We start from the raw sequence: 25,323 nt of genomic DNA on the forward strand, positions 1-25,323 counted from the left end.
TGACATTTTATTATTTATTCGGTTAAGCCAAATACGGTTTTTAAGCCCAGTGTTGTTAAAAATCGTGTACCATAGTCTTGAATGTGATAAAGTGTAGAATTAGATTATTATCCTGCTTCCAGCTATTCTATTTGATTCATTTTTTCCAGTTTCTTTTATTTTACAGAAAACTTTAACCATGACCTTGAAAAGGCCCAGCAAAAAATATTTTATCAAGCAGCACCCCCACTAATTTTAGCCACAAGCCGCCACTGAAACTGAGTCATTCTTTTTAATTATAATTTTTGCAATTTCTTGTTCTTTGTGAGTAGTGAGTGGTGTGAAAGTTAGATTGGAGTAACCATAGAGAAATAAGCAATGAACAATTTAGGAAATAGATTTTATTTTTAAAATAAAAAAAGGTCATCCAGCAGAGAGAGATATATATATATATATACAAGTTTTTACATTTCTAGTGTTGTGGCTTTTTTCCTGTTTAGCTTCCGGGAATCACCATCAGGTATTACTTCAGAGGATAAATGAGGATGATATGTATGAGTGTGAGTGAAGTGTAGTTTTGTACAGTCTCAGGTTGACCATTTCTGAGATGTGTGGTTAATTGAAATCCAACTACCAAAGAACACCAGTTCCCATAATGTAGTATTCAAATCTGTATAAAAGTAACTGCCTTTACTAGGATTTGAACATTGTAACTCTCGACTTCAAAATCAGCTGATTTTGCGAAGACGCATTCACCATAGACCAACCCAGTGGGTTTAGTGTTTGTAGCTTATGAAGTAAAACAGGGTGATAGCTTAATAAAGAGAATAAGAAAACTTTTTAATTCTGTTGACAAAAATAATTTGTTTTTTTCTATTTTCAAGTTTTGTCATACTGACCTCTGTAGTTAAGTGGTAATACCTTTGCTTATTAACCAGAAATCTCTGGGTTTCAATGATGGTCAAGCATGGCATTTTTCATGTACTATAAAGTTTATCGCTAAAAAATAATAGTGTCAGGCTGTTGTTTTTGAAGAAAATAGATATTACGACTCCACGTCATGAGGAACATTTTTTTTATAGGAAAGCTGTTTCACCAGCACATGTCATCATTATTAGTAACATGACAGAATAGAGAACCGATCTGGTTGGAACCAGTTGGTTTCTCCCCCTGGAAAGGAGAGCTAATTAAAACAGTGCTAGAAGAATTACTCGAAGATGCAAAAGAGAAAAAAAATTATAGATGATCTAAAAGGAAATAAGTTCTATTAGGAATCCTAATGTTAGTAATTTTTTTTATGTAGCTATTTATGTATAATTGATAATGTGCAATTTAATTAGAATTAGCTGCAAATTATGTTAACTACATCTCATTTAAAATTAAATTAAGAATTAAATTTAAAAAAATTATAATCCCAAGTATAAGATTGATTTTTTCTTCATTAATAAAATATAATATATTTTTGTTGTATTTTTATTTCATAATATTGCCACAATCACATATTGTTGTAGATGGACCTTAAAAAAATTGTCTGCTTGTCTTCTGTGTTTGGAGGAATAAGTGATCAGTTCATATTTAAATACTATGAGCAGATTTTATTCATTTTGTGTATGGATTAACATTTTTTTTAAACTATCAGGTGTTAAAAAAACAGTTATAAATGATAAATAATAGGTAGACTTTGTAACAGTTGTTTTACATCAATATGCTGAAAACTTCCAGCTTTGATAGCCCTGCTGACTTGGATTTGTATTATCTGTGATAGTCATAGAGGAAAGGCATTAAGAACAATGAGAAAGAATAGGCCTTTTCCTAGATGTGCCAAAGGTATTTGATATGGTGGAGCATTCAGGTTTACTTTATAAAATACAAAAAAATGGATTTTAGAGGAATTGTTAATAAGTTGTTCTTGACATATTTGCAAAATAGATTTCAAACAGTTTTTTTGGCTTGGTAGACAGGTAAATTATCTTGTGGAGTTCCACAGCATCTGTCTTTGGCCCCGTCCTATTTCGTATGTGTGAATGATTTTTGTAAAGGAATATTTAAAGTTGAAGTTGTTGCCTTGCAAATGATATGGCAATCTGCTATTGAACAATTAGAATTCAGTTAATTATCTCTGACACATAAGGACTTTGCTAATGTTGAATGGAATTAAATGCTCAAAATATAATATTGTAAAATTTAAGATTAGGGACATGTAACTGATAATCTAGTATATCATAATGTAAATTGTATGGATGGAAACTTGTTAATTGTGCATCTATTATTAAAGTTGATAGTCTTAAATGTATTGGAATGACCATAGATAGCCAATTGACATGGAAGTATCATGTTCATTATCCTAGAAATCTTACTGGTTTTTGTATAAGAAATTTTTATTACTTAAAGAATATATGTCAAAATTATATATTGAAAATGGCATAATTTTCTCTTGCGTAGCCCAGAATGAGTTACACAGTAACACATTGTTGGGGTGATACATATAAATTGGTTACTGAGCCATTAATTTTAATACAAAGACACACTGTATGGTTGATTGCTAATGAGTCCAGGTTAAATTTATCATTACCTATTGTTAGGAAATTAAAAAATTACATGTAGGACAATTGTACATATATAGATTAATGGTTAAGTTCTATTCAAGAATAGGATGTTTGGGATAAGATCATAATATCATACAGAAATAAGTAGAAATAAGGGAAACATTATTGTTTTTTTCCAAAAAGTGAAAATTTCAAAAGGTCAAATGATTATATGGTTCCTAAGATTTATAACTTAATATCTGATGATATCAGAGAAGCTGAAACTTATTCTGCAAAAAGAACATTTCTTTTGAATATAATATTTGAGATGGATGATCCAGTGTGTTTCTTCCTGTCGATTGACCAGTGCTACACGTATGATATTTGATTAGTTAGTAACTATAACAGAATTACTTTAGGTATGACAAATAAATGTTAATTGTTCTAGCTTTTTATGTTGTAGAACTCAAGTATGGTATCGATTGTGATATGATATTTGTCTTCTATATCAGAATGGGTGATTGCAGAATTTGATTACAATAACAAGAGTCAATATATCAGTTGAGTGGTATTGTATTATTACATTTCATTAATGGGAAATATGTTATACAATAAGTTTGTGGTCACCTACTTTTAAATCAGTTTTAAATAGATGTTTTATTTTTGCTCTTAATATTGATAAATTATATTGCTGGTAATTTCTGAAACAGGCTTGTCTAGAGATGCCTAATTTCCAGTAATTTGAAGTGTTATCTGAACTGTATTATTACAAAATTTAAATTAATTTGATTAAAAGGTAGAATAATAATTAGAGTTTGTAATATTTTATTTAATTGGAAATAAAATTATGTATTTTATTTCCATGTATTTATTATCATGTATGGATCATGGAATGTGTGCTTAAATCTATCTTAGTACAAGATAAACTTTTATCTTTTAGTTCTAAAAATAAGTATGTGATGATAGGGATGCTACTTTTAAAATAAATTAAATGAATGTGTAAGAAAATTAACTGGAATAATAATAATAATAATAATAATAATGAAGATAAGAATGTTAACTGGAGACAATTTGGAGTAATGTGTAATAAAAAACCGTTATGTGAGGAAATTAATGACCTTGAATATCTCTCACTTTCTGTTATTTTTCATCCAATTATTACTTTTTTTATCAGTTGTACATTTTTAATTATATGATTAATTCACTATGAGAATATCCAAATATTAAAAATGTGCCTCTTATCTGATAGTAAATTTATTATTAGTTCAATAACAATTGTAGTTGTGCTTGAGTTGATTTTATTTTGTACTATATGAAGTAATATGTTTTTAAATTTTCCATTTAGATTATTCTTTTTCTATTTATTCATTGTGAGTTAGTGCTTTAATCATGGTTTTTTCTATTTTGTTTTTATTCCTTATTTATATTTACATAGCTCCTTTAATTGAATATTTATATCATATTTAGTATATTATTACTTCTACCATGCTTATAATAAGTTTTTGAGAATACAGTGTTTCATTGTAATAATTAAACCAAATGTGCACATTTCAATCAATACATACTTTAAAATTATTAAAAAGCTTTTTTTTTGCTGTATTATGTTAGTTACTTTCTAAAAATTGATATTTTTATTGTGTGTTGTTCTAGGTATTTTATTCTATTGAAATTTGTGTTACTGATAGGCCATTGTCTGAGACAGATGAAGTGATTTTTATTAAGAATGTTACTGGTAGAAATAAGTTTGTTTCATTCCCTGGTAAAATACATTATTACAACAATGTCATTGATATTGGATTGTCGTGTAAACATATACTGTAAGTGTTACATTTATCACGTCATTATTGCTTATTAATTTAATTAACATCCAAACAATTTTTAATGTAAAATTATATCAAATAAATTTATTTTAAACAAGCCTTGAATAAAATAATATAGTACAATTATGAAAAATTATGTTAATTAGGAAGTAGCATCATAATTGTCTGTAAACAGGTTAGTAGTGAAAACAGATGATAATGTTAAATTACAAGTAAAGTTTAAATAGAAAAAAAATAATCTAGTAGAGTATTCTTTCTGACAAATTTGATGGAGCCAAATATTTTTCTGTTAAAGAAACAAAATTAATATTTAATGGAGAAATATTATACTTTTAATTTAAGTAAATTAAACATTAAATTATTTCAGTTAAAGAAATTCATTAAAAGAGTCACACTACATTACATTTTAAAATTAAAGTATTATGTTTTTTCAGTTACATACTTTTGTTTACTCCTGAAAAACTATTCTAATTTATAAAAAATAAGCAAAATTTGGTAAATTAAAAATATATGTATAAAGTATAGAAATCTGAACTCATCAGAGTATTTACAGAGAACCGTTTTTCAAATAAAATATATATGTTTAGAAGTTGTTTAATTTACCTGAAATATTTAAAAAGCATATTAAATTTAATTTTACTTAAACATTATGACATTTTTATTGAAAAACTATAATTTGTTTGAAAAATCACCAACTCTATTTTGATTGTTCTTACTTATTTTTATTCTTTTACAGGTCATTGTTTCTTAACAAACCAAGGTGGCTTGCATTTTTTGATTGCTTATGTTCTGATCGAAAATAATCCTCTTCAGTTGCATTTTCTACCATTAGCACTTGCTGTTATAAACAGGATTCAATATCTTAGCATCTAAAATATGTTGAAATAAGCCTAATAGCATTAGTAGAAGCTAAAATTTTGTGACACACTTTCTTCACCATCTTTGTTTTTACAGATTTGGATGCTTTCTATGATATCATAGTTTGTCAACTCGGCTTCTATTTATTTCTTATCATCAGCCTTTGGATGTTCATCTATAATGGGTAAATGACTTGAAAGTTCTGTGGCACATTAAATGGTTCAGTCTATTTACTGAGTGGCAGATTGTCACTGTCATCATCTTTTTCAGAAACATTTCTTTTAGGAAGATCAGCATATTTAAAAAAACAGTCTATTATTGTTTCAACTGCTACCAGGTCCCAGCTTTTTGAAGAATGCAGATGATGTAATATAGGATAAATGTTACGCCTTTATTTTATTTTCTGCAGTGAAATGAAACAGTTCTTTCTGTTGTGTAGTTATCCACCAGTAAAATATTTTTTCTATTTCCCTTTTTTAATTTTCTATTCTTTTTTCATATTTCTTCTTATGGATTACAACTGTCATCCACATAGACTTATTGTTTTAGTACTTACAGACTTGTTTTGGTACAAGAATCAAGTATTATTTGGTAGCAACTTTATAATTTTATAACATTTATACTTTTTATATTTCCTAATATTAATAACTATCATTTCTAATTTCTCATGTTGACATAAACTAGAATAGTTGCTCATTATTTTGATAGTTTTCCACTTTTAATAGTGCACCTTCAATAATTTTTCCCTGTTGCTTCATATTGTTCTTGTGAAGGAAGCCAAATTTGGCTTATTTCCCTCTTCTGATGCCTGAAGAATGTTAATTTTTTGTTATAGAAAGAATTTAACAAAACTAAACAAAAACAACAAAACAAAAATATATGTCTCAAAACAATTTTTTAACTTTGATGTATTGTAACTATTTTTGAAAAGTAATATCAACTGAACATGAAGAATTTAAGAAACATTTATTTAAAACAAAGCAGACTGAAAGCAGAAAAATATTGTACTGTATTATAATTAAAGTTAAAAAACGTTATTTCAATATTGGAAGGATCTAGAAACTCAATCGATTATTAGAAATAAATAAAATAAAAGTTTAGTAGCATTTTTAAATTCTATTGTATTGTGTAAAAATATTAAGAAACAGAAATTCATATTTAGAAATAATTTTGAAAAATAAATTGAGAAATTTTTTATTTTGTTGAAGGTTTGTATGCTTTCAAAGTTTAAAAAAGATTACTGTGCTTGTGTATCACTTTTTTAGTTTTCAGATGAAGAATATGCAGGCATAATTGTTGTTTACCATTATTGTAATGAAATTATACTACTTGCATATCGTGAATATCAAGAACGATTTTCTAATAGAAGAATTCCAAATAAAAAAAAAAAACTTTGCTTTGGTTTATGCAAAACTGGTTCTTTTCCATTATATTTTTTATTATGTTGAAAACCAACAACACTGTTGTGTCAAAGAAGAGCGTAATGTAATTCAGCAAGCAATTTCAATGAAGCTTAAGAGCTCAGTATTAGATTAATTTCAAACTGCACGAGTATGTCACCCACTACAGCAGGCATGGTCACCATACGGCCCGGGCCGGATCCAGCCTGTGTAATGAATTTATGTGGCCCGTGAAAAATTTTTCAATATTAGCTTTTTTTTTTATAAGGAGTTGAATGGAAAATCCAGAAATTTAAAAAAGTTTACACATTACATTAGATTTTTTTGTTAATTTGTTGTACTAAATCACTTTCATTTATTCATAAACATCATTTTTGTATTTAACGGTTTTTTTCATTTTAATATTTCGTTTGGCCCATGAAAAAAGTTTTCTTTCCAATGTGGCGTGGAGGCAAAAACTGTTAGCCACACCTGCACTATAGTATGGCAGATACTTTGTAAATAAATCTCTAACCGTACCACTAACAGAAGGTTCAAAATTTACTTCAAGACTTTCCAATATTGAAATTATTCTTATTTTTAGTTTAAAATTACAGAACTGTATTTTTCTATCATGTTTTAGTCTGTTTTGTTTTTAATAGAAATTTAATTTCATAGATTTTTCTTTTAATGTTCATTTAATGTTGTTTTACATATATTTTCTCAGAATTAATTTCTCTACAAATTTTGTTTCAAAATGATATTTGTTTATCGGCAATTTAATGGAGTTATACTATGTGAAACTTAAAAATGAACCACAGACACTTAACCATACTTACGACATCCTTAAAAACATATCAGTAGTAAACAGTGATTTTATATTCTTTGAAGATTTTGTTATTCAGAATATTTCATATAGTTTTTTCGTTAAGCTCAAAATTACCACATTCACCATTGTGTTTCAAGCAGGATCCCACATAAAGATTTCTTAAGCTATCACAAGGAAAAACACACACAATATTTATACATTTATATATATATATATATATATATATATATATATATATAAATAATTCTGTATCAGCATACCTACTTAATGTTCTAAGGAACTGTATTCTGTTGCAGATTAAAATTGGACAAAAGACTTCTCTTAATGAACAGAAATTGTGTTCATCATTTCATTAAAAATTTAGATTTACTAGATTTTTATGCTAATCTTTATAACATGTAATCATTCTTATGGCATTTTGGTGTATCTCTCGATAACATTAAGTTGCAAAGGACTCCAGCTTCAGAAGGTCCAAGGTCAACAAGAAAGTTTTTCCTCTGTTTTTCACAGACTACTGTACCTATACTGAAAGAGTTGTTCATTGTTAATTAACACACTTTTATAATATAGTGGATAACTTTTAATTGTGTTTCCATGAAGTTCATTTGTACTAAATATGCTTAGCTTTCTTGGTTTTGAGTTTTTATGTAGTTGCATCCCTTGTTTGTAATAAATATACTTGTGCTTGTTACAATCACAGTCACCAAGTCAGAATCTGTTGTTAATTAAAATCCAGCAGCAGAATCATGGCTGACAGACTGTGCTATTAATTGTATCAACAGATCAATTATTCCTTAATGTAATGTTAGGAGTTTCTGGGTACTTTTTATTCTAATGATTTTTTAATTTATTTATTGTCCTATCAGATCAAAAATAGATAAAAATTTTGGTTCCTTTATGGAATCCAACAACCACTTTTTTCAATTTTTTCTTCAAATCAGTGGGTATTTGAAGGTATTTGCAGAGAAATTATAAATATAATCTAACCAAACTTAACCTAGACTCGCTTCACTTGCTAACCTATTTTTTATATCTACTTGTCAATTTTATTCACACATGGGTCTTCCAAATAAATGTAGCTGAGAGAAGTCCAATATAAGCATTCTAACCAGACTTAACCTATGCTTGCTTTGTTCGCTAACCTTGACTAGCGAGCATAGCTTAAGTTTGGTTAGATCATATTTATAATTTCTCTGCAAATACCTCCTAATAGCCACTGATTTAGAAGAAAAGATTGAAAACAATGGCTGTTAGATTCCAAAAAAAGTACCAAAATGTTTTTGGTTGATGTTCTGTACGTATTATGTTTTCAGTGAAAATCATCTTATCTTTAATCATGAGCTTCCACTGGGATTTGATATTGAATGGCCTGTAGACTTTACAAAACTAGGACTTGGCTTCCCTGTTGAAAAAACCGCATTAATACAAATATGCCCAAATGAAACAGCATGCTACTTGTTTCATGTAAGTTCAATTTAAATGCCAATTTATATTTTTAATGAAATATTATATACTTGTAAAAAAATATGCTCTTTATGATCTCATATTTATATACTTATTAAAAAAAGTATTAGTAAGAATTTTTTATTATTTACAGGTTAGTGAGCTAGGAGAATTGCCTGATATACTTTTCACATTAATAAGCCTTCCTGATGTTAAAATTGTTGGGCTTAATATTAAAAAGTGAGCATTATATTTTATTATTATTTATTGCAGTTAGATATATGTTAAATATTATTTATTCATTTTATGTTATAAAATATGACAGAAAAAATATGAATATATACAGTATAAAATAGCAAAATATATTGTGTCTATGGTTAAAAAAATTTCTTCAAAATTTCTAAAATTGTAAATTGTCTGCTCTATCTATTTGCTGGCTGAATAGTTAGCATCATAACTGATCATTGAATAGCTTAAATTACTTTCTATGATGCTGCAGAACCCTGAAATGTATATATTTAAAAGTAATTACTTCTAGATTTTGAATGTTTGTGTACCATTTTTATTATGGTTATTTATGTTAAATTAACGGCACTGCCTCTGACATATTGGTAGAAGGCCAGACAAGATTAGTAGCTGAATTCTTGTTGGACTTGCATAACTCTAAAGGAGTGAAACCTGAAAATCACATAAAAATTAGAGGGTGGAAAAATACACTAGTAATATTGTAGTACTAGAAAGGACATCTTTTTTTGCAAAAAAAAATCTATTAATGTTAACATAAGATTAGGATTTATGCAGAATTTTTTTAGCATGTATTGGTAGCAGCATGCTGACAACAAAAAACCAAAATTGGGAAATAACAGAGGCATTTGAAGTTATTTTTGTAGGAAAATCTTTAAGTGGGGTTAAAAAAAATTAAAAATTAATATCTTTAGTATTTTTATTTCATAAAACAAAGTTGGCTGAGAATATTTTTTACTTTTGGGACCCATTCATTTAAAACAGTCAAAACACAAGCCACATTTTTGACAATTAATTATCTAACTCGTTATCAGGACAGATTGCTTAAGAGATTGCAAAGTTTACATTAGATATTTACACTTTTATCATAATAATTTGATAATGTAATTTTGTAATTGCTAATCATTTTATTTCATTGGTAATTTAATTAGTATAACAATCTTAAAGAAAAGGTGAACTATACAAAAAATATAATAATTTCTTGAGTGCTACCTCAACTTCATGGTTCTTTTGATATGGTTGATCAAAAGCACACCACAAGTATATAATTTTTTAATGAGAAAAAAAATATACACACATATTTTAATATGAATAAATCCAATTGTTTGATTAATTATATTTATAAATTTTATGTTTGTCAAATGCAGCACAAAACATTCAGAGCAGTGATGCTGTTCTTTGAAAAGAACAGCATACCAAAACATAACACTTTAAAGTTATAAATGACTCACATTTATATGGAAATTGCCTTTCTAAAGGACTCTTTTGGAGCTAATTAGTAGCACCTTGTTTGGTGGAGTTATTGATAGAACTATTGTTAATGGTACTTGCTGGTAAGGTTAGAAATCCTTTTTAATATGTAATCAAATAATATTTTCAGTCTATGTAGTGCTTGTTCATGAAATATATCGTTTTTGTCAATGTGGTTTTTATTAATTTTATATTAAAGTTATTGAAATCCTAGTTTTTATGCGTTATTTGTTGAGTTTCATTTTTATTTCATAATGTGTATGTTGGAGCTTGTTCAATTAGTGAACAATAATCAACCCCCTCATGACCCAATGAAATGAGGATGAAATTTATGATGTGTAAATGAGGTGTTCGAGGAAATGTGTGCATGTATCATTAATTTTGTGTTATTTATTAAATGGTTTAATTTTTTTATCTATTATGGGATATTACTTCTTATATTATTTATATTTCAGATGCTATGATCTGTTGTATCTTCTTTGCATACTCATTGTATTATCTCATTTACTAATTATAATACTGGTTGATTCAAAAAAGATTTCACAAATTTAAAAGCATATAAACATTTATTTAGACAATTTATAGATTCAGTTGAGGTCTTATTTCATAGCAAAACACATCAAATTTTGACTCACGTAGTTCATTAGCACTGAATTTGGCTACCAGCACTGTCGTCACCAGTGTAGTTAAAAATGGATACATTCACGGTGCAGAACGTGCTCGCTGTGTATTTTTGGTATTATGATTTGCAGTCAAGAAATGCAGTTCAACGTAATTTTTGTAGAGTATAGTAAAAAGCATCCTAGTAGGCATACAATTTACTCTTGACATGAAAACTTTGTTGAGACCAGTTGTTCTATTAAACATACTAAATTATCAGGACACCATGTGACCCTGAAGCTGTTGTAGAACAACTCAGAGAAAGCTTTGTACATAGTCTGAAGAAATCAACTTGATGTGTGTCATGTGAGATGGCATTACACAAGTGACTGTTTGGCACATAAATGATTGCACTTGAAGCCATACAATCTAACCGTGGTTCAAAACATTGCAGATGATGACAAAGTTGCTCAGCTGAAGTTTTATGTGGAAGTGATGGATAAAATTGTAGACAACAATACATTTTTAGGCAATGTAAATTTTAGTCATAGTCAGCATTTCACATCAGTAACAAGGTGAACACCCATAACTACCAAATATGGGGTTGTGAAAACCCCATGAAACTTTGCAGCACATTCATGATTGCCCTAAGGTTAATGTTTTTTGTATTCTAAGCAAACAAAGACTGTACGAGCCTCTTCTTCCAGGAGGCAACTGTAAATGGTATCGTTCAAAAATGGTATGCTTCAAAATTTTCTAAATCCTCAGTTAGATGATGATGACCAAGATGGAAGCCATTACTATCAGCAAGACAGGACACCACCTCACTACTGCTTAAAAGTCCAAGATTTTCTTGATACTCAACAATTCCTAGGTTGGTGGATTGGTCATGAAGATTTAATCCCCACCGTGCTCCCCAGATTTGACCCCGCTAGATTTTTCAGGTTTCATTAAAGATCAGCTTTATGCACCACCTTTGCCTGCTGATCTTGTTGAGCTAAGACTTTGAATTAATGCTGCAGTTGCTGAGGTTGCATTGCTGGCTGGAGTGAAATTGTCTTCAGGTGGGATCTATATTGCATAAAAAATGGAAGCTACATCAAACCAAAGTGAATGTTGGGTGACAAAGTTGATATGTGTTTTTCTATGAAATGAGACCTCAACCGAATCTGTAAGTTATCTCAATAAATTTTTATGTGCTTTTAAAGTTGTGAAGTCCTTTTGAATCACATGGTAGAGTTTTTACTTTCTAAACCATTAGTTAGTGCAGCACTGTAATCATAGTTATGAAATTTCAACTACATTTAATAAAGATTTCAGCTATATTATATAAATTTAGATTTATGTATTTAGTATTATAATTTATTCTACATAGAATGAATCAAGATTTATCAAATAGTAGCAACATGTTTTTATCTCTTCTATAGGGATGTTTTGAAGTTGGGACATGATTTTAATACCTTTGTACAAGATATAATTGAAAAGAATGTGGTAGATGTTGGTGTTTATGCAAACCGAGTGTTAGATTATCCAAGAAGGTGGAGTTTGCAACGGCTTGTTTTGCACTGTGTGAGTATATATATTTAATTTATTTTTAAGTGGCATTTGACCATTGTTATCTCATATTTTGAATGTGGTTGAATTACCTTATGCAAATAATTATTTTCCATAAACAGCAAGTGTAGATTTCATTCTACCAATAGAATATAATTGTTTATAAAATTAATTTTTTCGTTTAATGTGTTTTTTATTCTTGTATAGTTATTTTTTTAGTTCTGACAGATGGTTGACATTATTTTTAATTTTAATAATTTATAATTATCTAATTAATTAAAAATTATTATTTTTTTTTATTTTAAATTTTATTACATTTTGATGAAGTAGAGATCTCTGGGAAAGTACTAAATGTAGATAAAAAACAGAAACAGGAACTGGAAAAATGAATCTTAATAAATATGGTTGTGTACCTTTGAAAGCAGCATTAACTGCTATTTTTGTTTTAGTCTCTAATAAATTCCTATATTATTATAATTGTAAGCATAAATATAAAAACCAGCACACAGTGAAACTTTATCTTTTCTTTCTTCTTCCTGTTTAGCCTCCAGGAATTACTGTTCAGGTATTACTTCCGAGGATGAATGAGGATGGTATGTATGAGTGTAAAAGAAGTGTAGTCTTGTATAGTTTCAGTTCGACAATTCCTGAGATGTATGGTTAATTGAAACCCAACCACCAAAGAACACCGGTATCCACGATCTAGTATTCAAATCCGTATAAAAATAACTGCCTTTATTAGTAAAACTTCATCTGGCATTGTTTAACCCTAGAAGTGACAGTATTAAAGATGTGTGTTGCTGGCCTGTTTATTAAATTTTGCAAGAAATCTTTTTAATTAGTTTTTGTTTTTTATAAACATATGTTGGTAAAGTATTTTAAAGCTAATCTATATATATATATATATATATATATATATATAAATTAGCTTTAAAATATATATATATAAATATAAATATATATCTTATATAAGATATGTCTTGTGTATATATATATATATATATATATATATATATATATATATATATAAATTAGCTTTAAAATATATATATATAAATATAAATATATATATATATACACAAGACATATCTTATATAAGATTAATCTTATATAAGAATCTTAAGTTAATCTATATATAAGACATATTTCATTAAAAGTATTGGGTTAAACCAATCAACTATACAACTTATAAATTAAATTCACTAGAATTCCCCTGCATACTAAGAAATTAACTGATCTACTCATTCTAGGTAACAATATTTTGTCCCCTACCCTTATTGAAATAGATTTCCCTACTCACACATGACTCATCTTATCTTTAGATAATTATATGTATCTCTTTATAAAACCTCATTACTATTGCCTATGTATTGAAACCATTACAGTGCACATATTTTTCTCAAACATTACACATTATTTTCCTTAAAACTAAATTTATAATATAAATATATGATTTTTTTAAATTAAATTAACATATTTTGCTTAATCCAGCTATATCTGCTCTATTGTTGACAGCAGTTGTATTTTTCTTGATGTATATAATTTCTAGAGTGGTCCTTTTATGTGCATTTTGTTCTTTGTCTAATATTTTGGTGCTGTTGAAATCAAACAAGTATTTATGTTCTATTGTTTATTTTGTGAGCACTGACACTTCCTTTTTTCTATACTTTTACTTTTTATTTTATACTTTCTATACTTTTTTTAAGGTATTGAGATGTTTGTACAATGTACACAGTGTTACAATCTTTATATGGAATGCTGTATATTACGTTGGTTTGTTGATTATTTTTATCAGCGATTTTAATTTAAAAACATACTGTTCAGATTGTTGTAATTTTGATGGGCTATTGCGAAATCCTTTTGTAGCAAAAAAATCTCTTTTATAAAGAGATACATATATTTATCTAAAGATAAATCCTGAATGAGTAGGGAAATCTTCAATAAGGGTGAGGACAAAATATTGTTAATCTAGGGTGGGTAGATCAGTTAATTTCTTAGTATGCAGGAGAATTCTGTATGAATGTGTATTATTGTCACCTGTGAAAGCTTAGAGAATTACAAGTGAAACGTAGTGAATTTAATTTATAAGTTTGTATAGCTGATTGGTTAACCCAAGAGATTAATAAAGATAATATTTGTAATAAAATATGTCTTATTATATTTAATTCTATTCAGTCAAGAGGAAAATAAACTTAAATAGATTACAGTTAAGTTAATATTTATATATATATATTTATACACATACGTTGTATTTACTTGATTATAAAATAAATTAATCTTTCGTTATGATTGTTTATAGAAATAGAGTGCATCTTAGATTCGAAGAAATATGATGGGCAATAACCTACTTGTAAATAACGATAGGAAATGAAAAGTAAAATATCGATATTGATATTAGAAGCACCCCAGTAGTGATACTGAGTTAATATATTGATAGTGTCAATATTTGTTGTTATATCGTGTTATGTTTTTCCTTGTAACCTTGTTATTGTTACTCTTTACTCTCTTAGTCTAGCACAGTTCATTACAGAGTGAAGTTTAGTTTTCTATTAATTTAACTGTTAATATGACAACAAAATGGTTATATTACAACACTGCATTAAAACGAAAAGTTATTCATTTGCAAAACATAATGGCAATAGAGCTGCCAGCTGTCATTTTCATATTAATGAAGTAAATATATGGCGTTGGAGAGAACACTGTCAAGCAGTTTTTATGCAAAGCATTGACAGAGTGTTTTACTGGACTTGAACAAGGAACATTTCCTCAAATTGTTGATGCTGTAATTGATTTCGTAAAATGAAAACTAATAGAAACACATGATTATTGTGAAAAAAATAAAATTTTTTAAGAAATTCAAAAATTTTTCAAATTTGAATTAACCTTTTTTCAAATCTAGGCATTCCAAACCGGTCAAACTTCTAGAACATATTGTTAGTACTTGAATTGTAGAAGGATTACATTCAGTTCCAATTCTTGTGGAAAAGTCATTTGTTTCATTGTTGACTTTTTCTCCAAAAAGCAAGACAACCATTTTATTTTCATTGTAACTCCGTTAGTTTTCATGCTAATGACTTTTACCAAAACTAATTTTAAAGGTCCTTTCAAGTACTTTGAAAAATACCCTATAAGTTTTCCTTGAAAAATCTTCCGTTATTTAACATTGAAATGTTCGACTTGAATTTTTGGTGAATAGAAAGTTCCTTCAACAAATCATAAGTCAGTTTGTATTGCATATACAAACTGACTTAGTAAAATAATAACAGAAATAATAATAATAAATAAACAGAATTTAAATAATAAATAAAACAGAAATTTTTAAAAAATCAATCTCTTCGTTATTTTATGAGCTTCATTTTTGCTAATAATAATCTTTTTGTTAAAACGTAAGGTTTTTGAGTTATTCGTGAAAAACTGTTTAGTGCTTGTATGAAAAATCAACATTTTCAATCACGAATAACTTAAAAAGGATTGACTCTGCAAAAATTTTTATAGAACATTTTTTTGCTTAGAATTTATTTCTCCATCGATTTCTGCGTTACTTTGAATTTAATAATTGCCACCTCCAAGAAGAGGTGGGATCCACCCCCAGGGTAAAAGCACACATTGGCACTGTATAACTTTTGTTCCTTGAGCTATTCCCTAATTACTGTTCAAATTTCATTTTAATTGGTTTTGACCAAAAACATTCTGAGCGAAAAACTGTCAAACACTGTACTATTCTAAGATTGCTACTGCCTAATATGTACTGATGTTCTGAAATCAAAGTAATGAGAGGTTGTGTTTAACCTCTCATGACACTAGTTGGTATCTAATCCAACAACCATAAATTAACTGAAATGTTAGTTTCTGTTCCTGCAAGCCTTTTTTCTAACAAAGTAATAAATGTTTAACAGTGTAAGAAATGTAAAACATCCAAAAAAATGTAATTTATATAATTTACTTTGATTCTCCTTATTCACTGGTTATGAAAAATGTTTATGTATATTATGAATGAATAATACAGGGGTTTAGATAATTATATACAAATAGGAAAATTTTATGTTTGACACTACTGTCCTAAAAATTGCATCATAAAAAACTTATGCTTATTCGTATTTATGCTTACAAATATATTTTCACTTTGAATAGTAAAGTCATTTGAAATTTGATCTGTGTACTGAATGTATGAATGGTTGGCTGATATTAAGGTTGTTTCCTTTATATGTTTTGAACCTTCTGTTCGACTCACTTTATTTATGCATTGTTTTGGGAATTCATGTTTATCTTAAATTTCACTTATTTTAGATAGCCTGCTGAACAATCTTATTCATCTACCTAATTCTCACTTCTTTTGCCCTCCACTATTCCTTCCTTCCTTTTTACTAAATTGATTTCTTCTGCCATACATCTGTTCTTTGTTGGATTCAGAAGTTTTAGGACTTTAGACAAGGTACCCATTTTACACTGATGCTGCAACATATTTCTTATTCAATATTAATCATCTCTCTGATATTCTATGTGTTTACTACATATTTACTTTAATAGTTTGTGACTTTTCATCACAGTTATGACGGTTTCTTTATTTGGAGATAAAATTGTAAAAATAATTTATTAGTAATTGCTTTAAATTTTCTAAATGTTTGTAATTTCACACTTCAATTTTAAATTGTTAGAAGACACTTATCCACCTTCTAATTTCTGAGTGAGAAACAATAGTTCTTGTTACAGAGATCTCTAAGCAAACTTAAAACTTTTCATGCTTTCTTTTTATCCAGATGTAGCTACTTATTTATTGTTTGCAGAATCTCATTCCCTTAATAAATTGAGTGAGTGCTCCTTTGAAGACAAAATTAATGAACTTATTAATTATGTTAATAAACATTTGTGTTTCTTTGATATGGTTAGTCATCCATCCTTGATTCAGGTTTTTATGAATGGGTCAGAGTAAACATAGGATGTCATTCATAGACTTTTGGAGTTGGAATCATGCTGAATTTTAAACATTAATAATTATTTACATGGAATAAGTGCTTACTGATCTAAGAGAAAAATAGAATCAAAGAATGTACAATCATTCTTTGATTCTATTTTTCTATTAGATCAGTATGCAATAATTTTTATTCTCATGTGTAATAGAGGAAGAGGTCAAATTCTAGCAGAAATTATTAGCCAAATAGCTCATTCATGCCAGGTTTCAAGTTCAGGTTTAGGCACATTCTGACAGATTTAGACAAAGTATAAGATTTGGCATTTTTAAAAAAATATTATATTCCATTAAAAAATGCTTTATGCTATGTTATGCTGTTGGTGCATTTGTAAGTTGCTGTATTTCTTCTTTTTTATTATTTCAAATGGAAAATATTTTTTGTATTTTCTGGACTTGGCTCCCCCATTTGAACGTGGTTTAATTTGACCCTAGATGTCATTCAAAGCTACTACTCCTTACTTTTCTTGAGAGTCCCTTTAGAATAAATGTGTTAAACCTCAGCTCAGTAGATATTCAAGAAAAGTGATCTGTTAGTGAAGTATCTATTTAAATATATCAATGATATGCACTCTTCTCATTTCCCAAGAAAATCATAAGCTAAATTTCAAGTATTTAGCTCTTTCTAGAGCTTTTCAGCACCCTATTTTCAGCTCCTATTTTATTTTACCCACTTATGAGTTGGTAATCAAAAGAATATTTAATATTTTATCTTAAAACCCCTTTGGAAAAAGTATGCCAAATTTAAGATTTCATACCTATTTTGGAAATGGAATTAGTGATGAGAGAATCAGTGAAGGCTTTCATATTTATGAAAGCCTTCACTGATTCTTTTATTTATGAAATTGATTACAAGTTGTAATCAGAAAATAATGGATAGTTTTAATTTTTATTGAGAAGGATTTATTTTTATTGATATTGTACCCCTCAAATAAGTTCCCCAGAGATACAACATGTTTATGCCAGTGTTTTTTCCAATCTTCAAAAAATTTGTGAAAATCATTTTTTGTGTAGCCCTAAGTTCATTTATTATTTCTTTATTTCATCTGTCACCACAAATTGCTGTCCTTTTAATGATTTCTTTATCATTGGGAAAAAAATTGCAATGTGCCTGGAGAATATGGTGGCTGCAGTATCAAATGCTATTTGTTATTTTTGGATAAATAATCACAAATTAGTAGTGAAGTACGAGGTGGTGCGTTATTGTAGTTCAAAATCCAAAAATTTTTGGCCCTTGATTTGTGAATGTTTTCTTCAGATGTGATGTGATGTGTGGATAATTGAACCCCAGCAAACAAAGTACACTATCATCCGCTGTCCAGTATTCAAATCTATAAATAAGCCACTAACTTTTACTAGGATTTGAATCTCAGAACCTTCAACTTTGAAAATCAGTTGTTAAACAACTACGATGATAACCTAACCACAAAACTAGCCTGGTGGGCATGTCTAATGAGTACAGAAACAATTACATACATTATATAGAGTGCTTTCATTTCATAACAAAAAGACAAACTCAGTCAAAAAGACATAGTGTGTAGAGTTAAAAAATTGTTTTTATTTTTTGATCACATCTTGTATGTTTAGGTAATTGAAAATATATTTTCAAAATCAATTAAAGATCTTGGTTTAGTATGTAAGATTTTAGTATAGTTTCATGACTTACACGAAAAGAAATTGCATACTGCCTAGAACTAGAAACTTCTAGCAGCTTCATTTTATAATTTGAAAAAATTTGTTATTATTTGTAAAATAATACAAATTTTGTTTAGATGCAGCATTTAAGTTTATTTTATTTAGTATAGAGGTGTAGTTTATTGAAAAATAATAATAAAAGTGCAGCCTTAAGCTTATTGTACTAATTTCTTAAACAAAATTTATTTTAATTTAAAAATTTAATAATCAGTAATATTTTATTTGTAATTATTTTTACAGTTTGGTAAAGATTTAGACAAGGATGCTGGTATAAGATTAGGTGATTGGAAAGAGGAAGTATTAACCCATAAACAGATGCTTTATGCTGCTACTGATGCATTTGTAAGTTATTGTTTTTTTTTCTTTGTTTTTTTTTTATTATTTCACACTGAAGATACTTTTAGCCTCTTCAGTTCACAGAATTAGGGTTCTGATGATGTGGAGAATTAGCAGATACCTGTTAAAAAAGTTTGTTTGGTTCTGTACTTATGACTAAATCATTAAACTTTGTTCAATTAAATGAATTTCTAACAAAAATTATGTGAGGGCTATTCCAAAACTGACTTCCAATTGGCAAAATAAAAGTAGAGAAAAATATTTTATTATACAGGTTACTTTGAAATACCAACTGAAAAATTTGGAATGCATCATGTTGTCGCCAAGTTCGTTCTAGAACTCAACTCGATGCAAGAATAGAAAGAACATGTATCCATCAGGAACTTTTCAATCATGCAAGTGATGATGAAACCTTGTTGACGTTAGCAACCATCATTGAAACATGGATGTTTGATAAGAAAACAGTCTTAGTTATCACAGAAGGTAGGAAAACCATCACTGAGATTGAAAAAGGCATTCAAAAGTCATTCAGACATAAAGATGATTAGATCTCTTTTGATATCAAAGATGTTGTTCATTAGAGTTTTTTCCTGTAGGCTACGCATTCCATTACTATTTAAAAGTCATCAGATGTCTCCACAAAAATGTGATTAAGAAAAGATGTGAGATATGAATGTTGGTGTAACAACTCATGTTTCCTTCATCGTGATTATTTATCAGCCAATGCTTTGCTGTAATTTGTAAATTTTGTAAAAAAAACTTACAAAAACTCTGTGCCCTTCCCTACCCATCCTAACCCCTGCTGAATTTTTTTTATTTCTAGAATTAAAATTATTATTAAAAGGACAGATTTGAGACAACAAAGTTCATAAAATAAGATTTGCAGAACGCCCTGAAAACTATTTCAAAACATGTTTTGACTTGTTTTTTAAAGTAAAAGTGGGTTTGGTAAAAGTGTGTACAGCAGAAAGGAAAGTATTTTGAAAGAGATTGATTAATTGTAAAATGCTGTAAATATTCAATAATTTTTTTTAAGCACTTCAAAGGGGCTTTTAAGCACCTCGAAGGGAGCCCGGCTTTCATAGTTGTTCAGATTTACAAAAAGAAATTTATTATTTGAAGGATTTCAATTTTAAGCTTATAACTAATAACTTATAACTATAACTAAAAAATTATCTAATGAAATCTATTAATTAAAATAATCCCAAAAGATCAGCTCTGTATAACTTATTCTAAAAATTAATCTACAGTTCTTTTGAAGTCGGTAAAAGTCTTGTTCTGTTATTGTTTGTCCCAGCATATTCTTGTAAAATTCTTAGGAAATTTATAAATTTTCAAATACAGTTCTAAATATTTACTGTAGATAAGTTTCTTCTATAAATTAACTGTTACTTTCAGTTAATAGTACAGTATTATAATGTAACCTTGATCAAAATTTACTATGTTATAGAATTAGAGGATTATTAAAACATAATTGGGGTATTTGAGTATTTTGTTATGAAATGTCATAAAAATGTACGTGGTACTTGCTGGGTCTATCTATTCTGATTGAAAAAAATTGTCTATATACCACACCAAAGTAGTACATCAGCAACGTACATGATTATGTGGAACACATTGGTAGAATGTACCAGATTCCTTTTTAATAAATAAGACTGCAAAATTTCTACTTATCATAATATGTTTGTTGCCACATATCAATACGTGCTACTTTCTGAAGTACAAAGACTATCCCTCTGTTTTGTTATATATCTCCAAATGTGGATTATACAGATGATTTGGGAATAAAAGAGACCAGAAATGTAGTAATCGTAGTTAATAGTATCTAGAATGTAGAATAGCGGGCTTTTAGAAAATTCCAAGTACTGGCCGACCCATAACTTCAATCTACTGATTCAATTCCACGGCATTAATGATTAAGGCAATTTGTTATCATGATACTGTCTTAAGAAAACATTTTCTGAACATTCAGTTGTAAATTACATTGAAGAAGAGATGTGTATAGATTGTGAAATTTGTGGTCAACAAATTTTCAGATTACTTATAACAGTACTCTACTTTGTAATGTAAAAATGTTTAAATGTTTTTTTTATAATTTATTTTAAATTAATCGATAATTTCCATAAATTGTTTAGGTTTCTTTGATGCTTTACAAGCATTTAAAACACATGGAAGAGAGAAGATCTGCAATATTTGGATTATCTTTTTAAAATTTGACTGTAATTATATATCTTAATAATATGCCTTTAAAAAGACCATTGGTTAAAGCTGTACAAGTGGGTCGAATTTTGTATAATGATGGATTAATTTTACAAAAAAATACTGCGAGTAATATTAAAGAAAGTGGTACAGATGGTGTGCTTTTACTTTTAGAACATCAACCAGTTTACACTGTCGGAATAAGAAGTAAAGAATATGATAAGGATTTTGAAGAAAAATTGTTAAAAACTGGTGCCGAATTTTTTAGGACGAATCGAGGTGGACTAATAACATTTCACGGGCCAGGACAGTTAGTAGCGTATCCTATTTTAAATTTAAAACATTTTAACTTAAATATGAAGTGTTATATTAATTGTTTAGAAGAAATTGTTATTAATATGTGTAAAGTATACTATAATATAGATGCAAATAGGTCTCCGCATACTGGAGTTTGGATTAAAGACAATAAAGTGTGTGCAATAGGTGTTCATGGCAGCCGTTACATTACCAGTCATGGTTTGGCAATAAACTGTAATGTAGATTTAAATTGGTTCAGTCATATTATACCTTGTGGTATATTAGATAAAGGTGTTACTTCACTTACTAAAGAATTGTTGTCTGATATTACTGTAGAAGATATTGTTCCAAATTTTATTAGCTCATTTAAAACTGTTATGAAGTGTGATTGTGTGTTTACATAAACGTTTTTTTTATTATTTTTAAATTTATGGCTATATAGTTACAAGTTTTTTCTTTCAAAGAAAAATAATAAAAGATTTTACTGTATGCTGTTTTTTGTTTTTTTTTGTAAAGTTAATTAAGATCTACTGTTATAAATTTTACTAATTTACTACTTTACTAATTTATATGAAATTGCTCAGTTATTATTATAAAATCAATATTTTGATTAAAATATTTTCAGTATTTAAATTTATGATAAAAGTTGGATAATTACAATAAAGGTTATATAAATCTAAAAATGTAGGAGAATATAAGAGAAGCATGCAACATTAAAAAATGGAACAATTCTACTAATTTTTTCTTTGCCTCATTGCCCTATACCTGTAATCTGTTAAAGCTGGCCATTTATTAGATGAATCAAAGGTAGTAATAGGATACTGGGAAATAGCCTTGTTTCTCTGAAAAGTCTTGTTTTCAGGACACAGGTTCGAATCTCTGTCAGGTTTGGCATTTTTCATGCACTACAAAATTTCCATTTCATATTCCTTCGTACAGGCTTTGCAAGCTTATGTGGCAAATTAATTTAAAAAAAAAGAGTGATACTGTCAAACTTTTGTTGATTACCTACTTCTAAGTTGTGCTATAATTGTTAGTGTTCATGGACAACCTAAATTTTTCAGTAAATAACATTTTTGAGTTGTTTAAAATTTATTTATATATATATATATATATATATATATATATTGATTTGTTTCCTATTTAGTTGATTAATAAATTTTAACTTATTCAAAATTGTTAAACATAAACAAAATATTGATTTTATAATAATAACTGAGCAATTTTTAATAAGTACAGTTATAAATCTTCCACATCAAACTGTGCTTTCTTCCTTCTTCACTTCTAGGATTAGGCAATATTGGCTATTCTGGAAATCATCTTCTCATGGGGCAGCCACTGTTTCTATGATTTTCTAGCCTGTATTCTAAAGCTAGGCAAGGTAATCCACACTAATTTATATAGGCAGATCTCCACACCGATTTATCTTTTATTTTTTCATTTGTTTCAGAATAATCTACTCCCCCTCACTGGTCTAAGTAATTTCATATTTGCAGTTCTGACTTGTTCTTTGTTTCTTTTATAGTGTTCAGGTTTACTTCCACATGACAAAACTAGTGCTGCTATTATGGTTTTATAGAACTTCAATCTAGTTTCCCTCCTGATCCTGTAGTGCTTTTATTCTTATTAAGTTTAGTAGTCATGCTGGTTGTTTATATAAGATACCGCAGATCCTAAATAATGGAAGCTAGAGACTTGCTCCAGGAATATTCCATTTATCTCTGTCTTTGATCTCAGATATTTTCTGCAGAAAGCTGTTATTACTTTTTTGTCTTCTCAGCAGATGTTGATAAGCTGTGCTCATTACTAATATTTTGTAATGAGTAAACTTTTCACTGCAACATTTCCTCATATTGTTGAACAATGACATAGTCATTTGCTAATGCAATTATGCTCAGTTGTGTTTCATGGTTTAGCTGTATCCCTGCTTCAAAACTTTTTCTCATCTGTGTGTGATATTGTGGAGATAAATATTAAAAGGTGTCAGCAGCTCCATCGAACTTCATTATTGGTCTTAATATCTATTTTCAGTCTATTTCCCAAATCAATAGCAACCATTATACAAACTTTTTAATTGCTTTGATTAAATGAAAAAGAAAGCCTCTTGTTGATAACATATTCTGTAACTTCATTTTATCTAGGCTGTCAAAAACTTTTAGAAAATTGATAAATTCAACATGTGTTTCCAAATTATAATCCTTTCTCTTTTCAATCAGCTGGTTAATTATAAAATGACATCCATTGTCTAATGGTCTCTTTTAAAACAACATCCTCGATTACATTACTTCCAAGTAGTAATTGCTACGCAACCTAGTATAAATCTAAATTTGCTATCTAACAATCATATTAGATTAATATGCGTTATAGCATATTAAGAGCATTTAAATAGCTATATTCAAATGTTGATCACAGTATTATATTATAAATAATACAATTAGGAATGATTGAATATTAATAAAAGACAACATAAAAGATTGTATGGTATTATTTGTTATGAGAAGATGTTATATGTGTCCTGAAAGACGAACTCATCTTCAGGTTATATCTTACAAATCACTTCAACAAAAAAACTAAGTTTTAACTTGATTTATTCTTTTACTATTCTATGATAATCTATTTAAGTAGCTGTTTGATGAAAATCTGTAGGAATTAACAGAAAATTATAAACAATGGTTTTTGGCTGTTTTCCCTTACCACAATTTTACTGAAAAATAACTGGTTAATATACTTGAAAAATCATATTGAAAAGATAACTGTTTAAATATATTTAAAATAGAGTCTTGATCTTTTATTTAAGTTTTTTTATGTGTGATAAGATAAGAACATATTTTTTGTCTAACTATATACTTTAAAATCATTATGTTATTTAAATTCAAGACAGAAACATTATCATAAAGGAAAAAAGAATTTCTTAAATAAAAATTACTGAGAATTCCCATTCATGGTACTCTGTTAGGAAAGTATAAAAAAAACAGAATGTTTGCTAATGTTATGGTAATTTTAGCATAAAATCCTGAGGTGGTTGAAGCACTTCTGTTCTCTCCTCGTATCTCTACTGTCAGTATCCTTCCATGCCAACTCATTCAGTTATTGAGCAAGATAGAAAAATTGTTATGAAGTAAAAAATACTTTTTTCAATAAAAATTAATGTAATAGAAAAGTATAAAAAAAAATCACAAGGTTTGCTGACAATATGTTAATTCTAGCTGAATGCACGCACGGTCTTCCATTGCTAATTTGGTTAAAGTACACCTCTTCCCTCCTTATATCTCCATGCCAGTCCACTCATGTTCATATGCGAGCTATAAAGACAAAGTCCAGTTTGTATTTGTCTGACTTCTTTTGTTGG

General features: G+C 28.2%; 2 protein-coding genes across 6 annotated transcripts in view; both read left to right on the top strand.

The window, feature by feature from the left end:
- The window catches only part of WRNexo (WRN exonuclease), a 36,293-nt gene extending 14,461 nt beyond the window's left edge, over nucleotides 1-21,832 (top strand). Inside the window, exons 1-8 of one of the 5 annotated variants that reach the window (XM_075375408.1) lie at nucleotides 1,075-1,260; nucleotides 4,155-4,321; nucleotides 5,061-5,366; nucleotides 8,704-8,854; nucleotides 8,988-9,073; nucleotides 12,355-12,496; nucleotides 19,383-19,484; nucleotides 21,614-21,832. In XM_075375408.1, the coding sequence (XP_075231523.1) occupies nucleotides 5,350-5,366; nucleotides 8,704-8,854; nucleotides 8,988-9,073; nucleotides 12,355-12,496; nucleotides 19,383-19,484; nucleotides 21,614-21,688 (573 nt within the window). In that variant the 5' untranslated portion in view covers nucleotides 1,075-1,260; nucleotides 4,155-4,321; nucleotides 5,061-5,349 and the 3' untranslated portion in view covers nucleotides 21,689-21,832. Of the gene's footprint in view, nucleotides 1-1,074; nucleotides 1,261-2,961; nucleotides 3,065-3,777; nucleotides 3,875-4,154; nucleotides 4,322-5,060; nucleotides 5,367-8,703; nucleotides 8,855-8,987; nucleotides 9,074-12,354; nucleotides 12,497-19,382; nucleotides 19,485-21,613 lie in introns of those variants that run through there. The other 4 variants (XM_075375407.1, XM_075375406.1, XM_075375405.1 and 1 more) reach the window with 4 other exon arrangements.
- Lipt2 (Lipoyl(octanoyl) transferase 2) lies at nucleotides 21,719-22,378 on the top strand. The gene is made up of 2 exons (XM_075376134.1): nucleotides 21,719-21,987; nucleotides 22,111-22,378. The coding sequence occupies exons 1-2, from the start codon at nucleotides 21,719-21,721 to the stop codon at nucleotides 22,376-22,378; spliced, it is 537 nt and encodes a 178-aa protein (XP_075232249.1).
- The last annotated feature ends 2,945 nt before the right edge of the window (nucleotides 22,379-25,323 follow it).

Source organism: Lycorma delicatula, chromosome 9 (assembly GCF_047948215.1).
Source record: "Lycorma delicatula isolate Av1 chromosome 9, ASM4794821v1, whole genome shotgun sequence".
Lineage (NCBI taxonomy): Eukaryota > Metazoa > Arthropoda > Insecta > Hemiptera > Fulgoridae > Lycorma > Lycorma delicatula.

Bases quoted from the DNA above. Each gene is read 5' to 3' on its own strand.
- Lipt2 (XM_075376134.1), top strand. From the start codon at position 21,719: ATGCCTTTAAAAAGACCATTGGTTAAAGCTGTACAAGTGGGTCGAATT. The intron at 21,988-22,110 runs GTTAGTAGCGTA...AGATGCAAATAG, and splicing joins ACATTTCACGGGCCAGGACA to GTCTCCGCATACTGGAGTTT.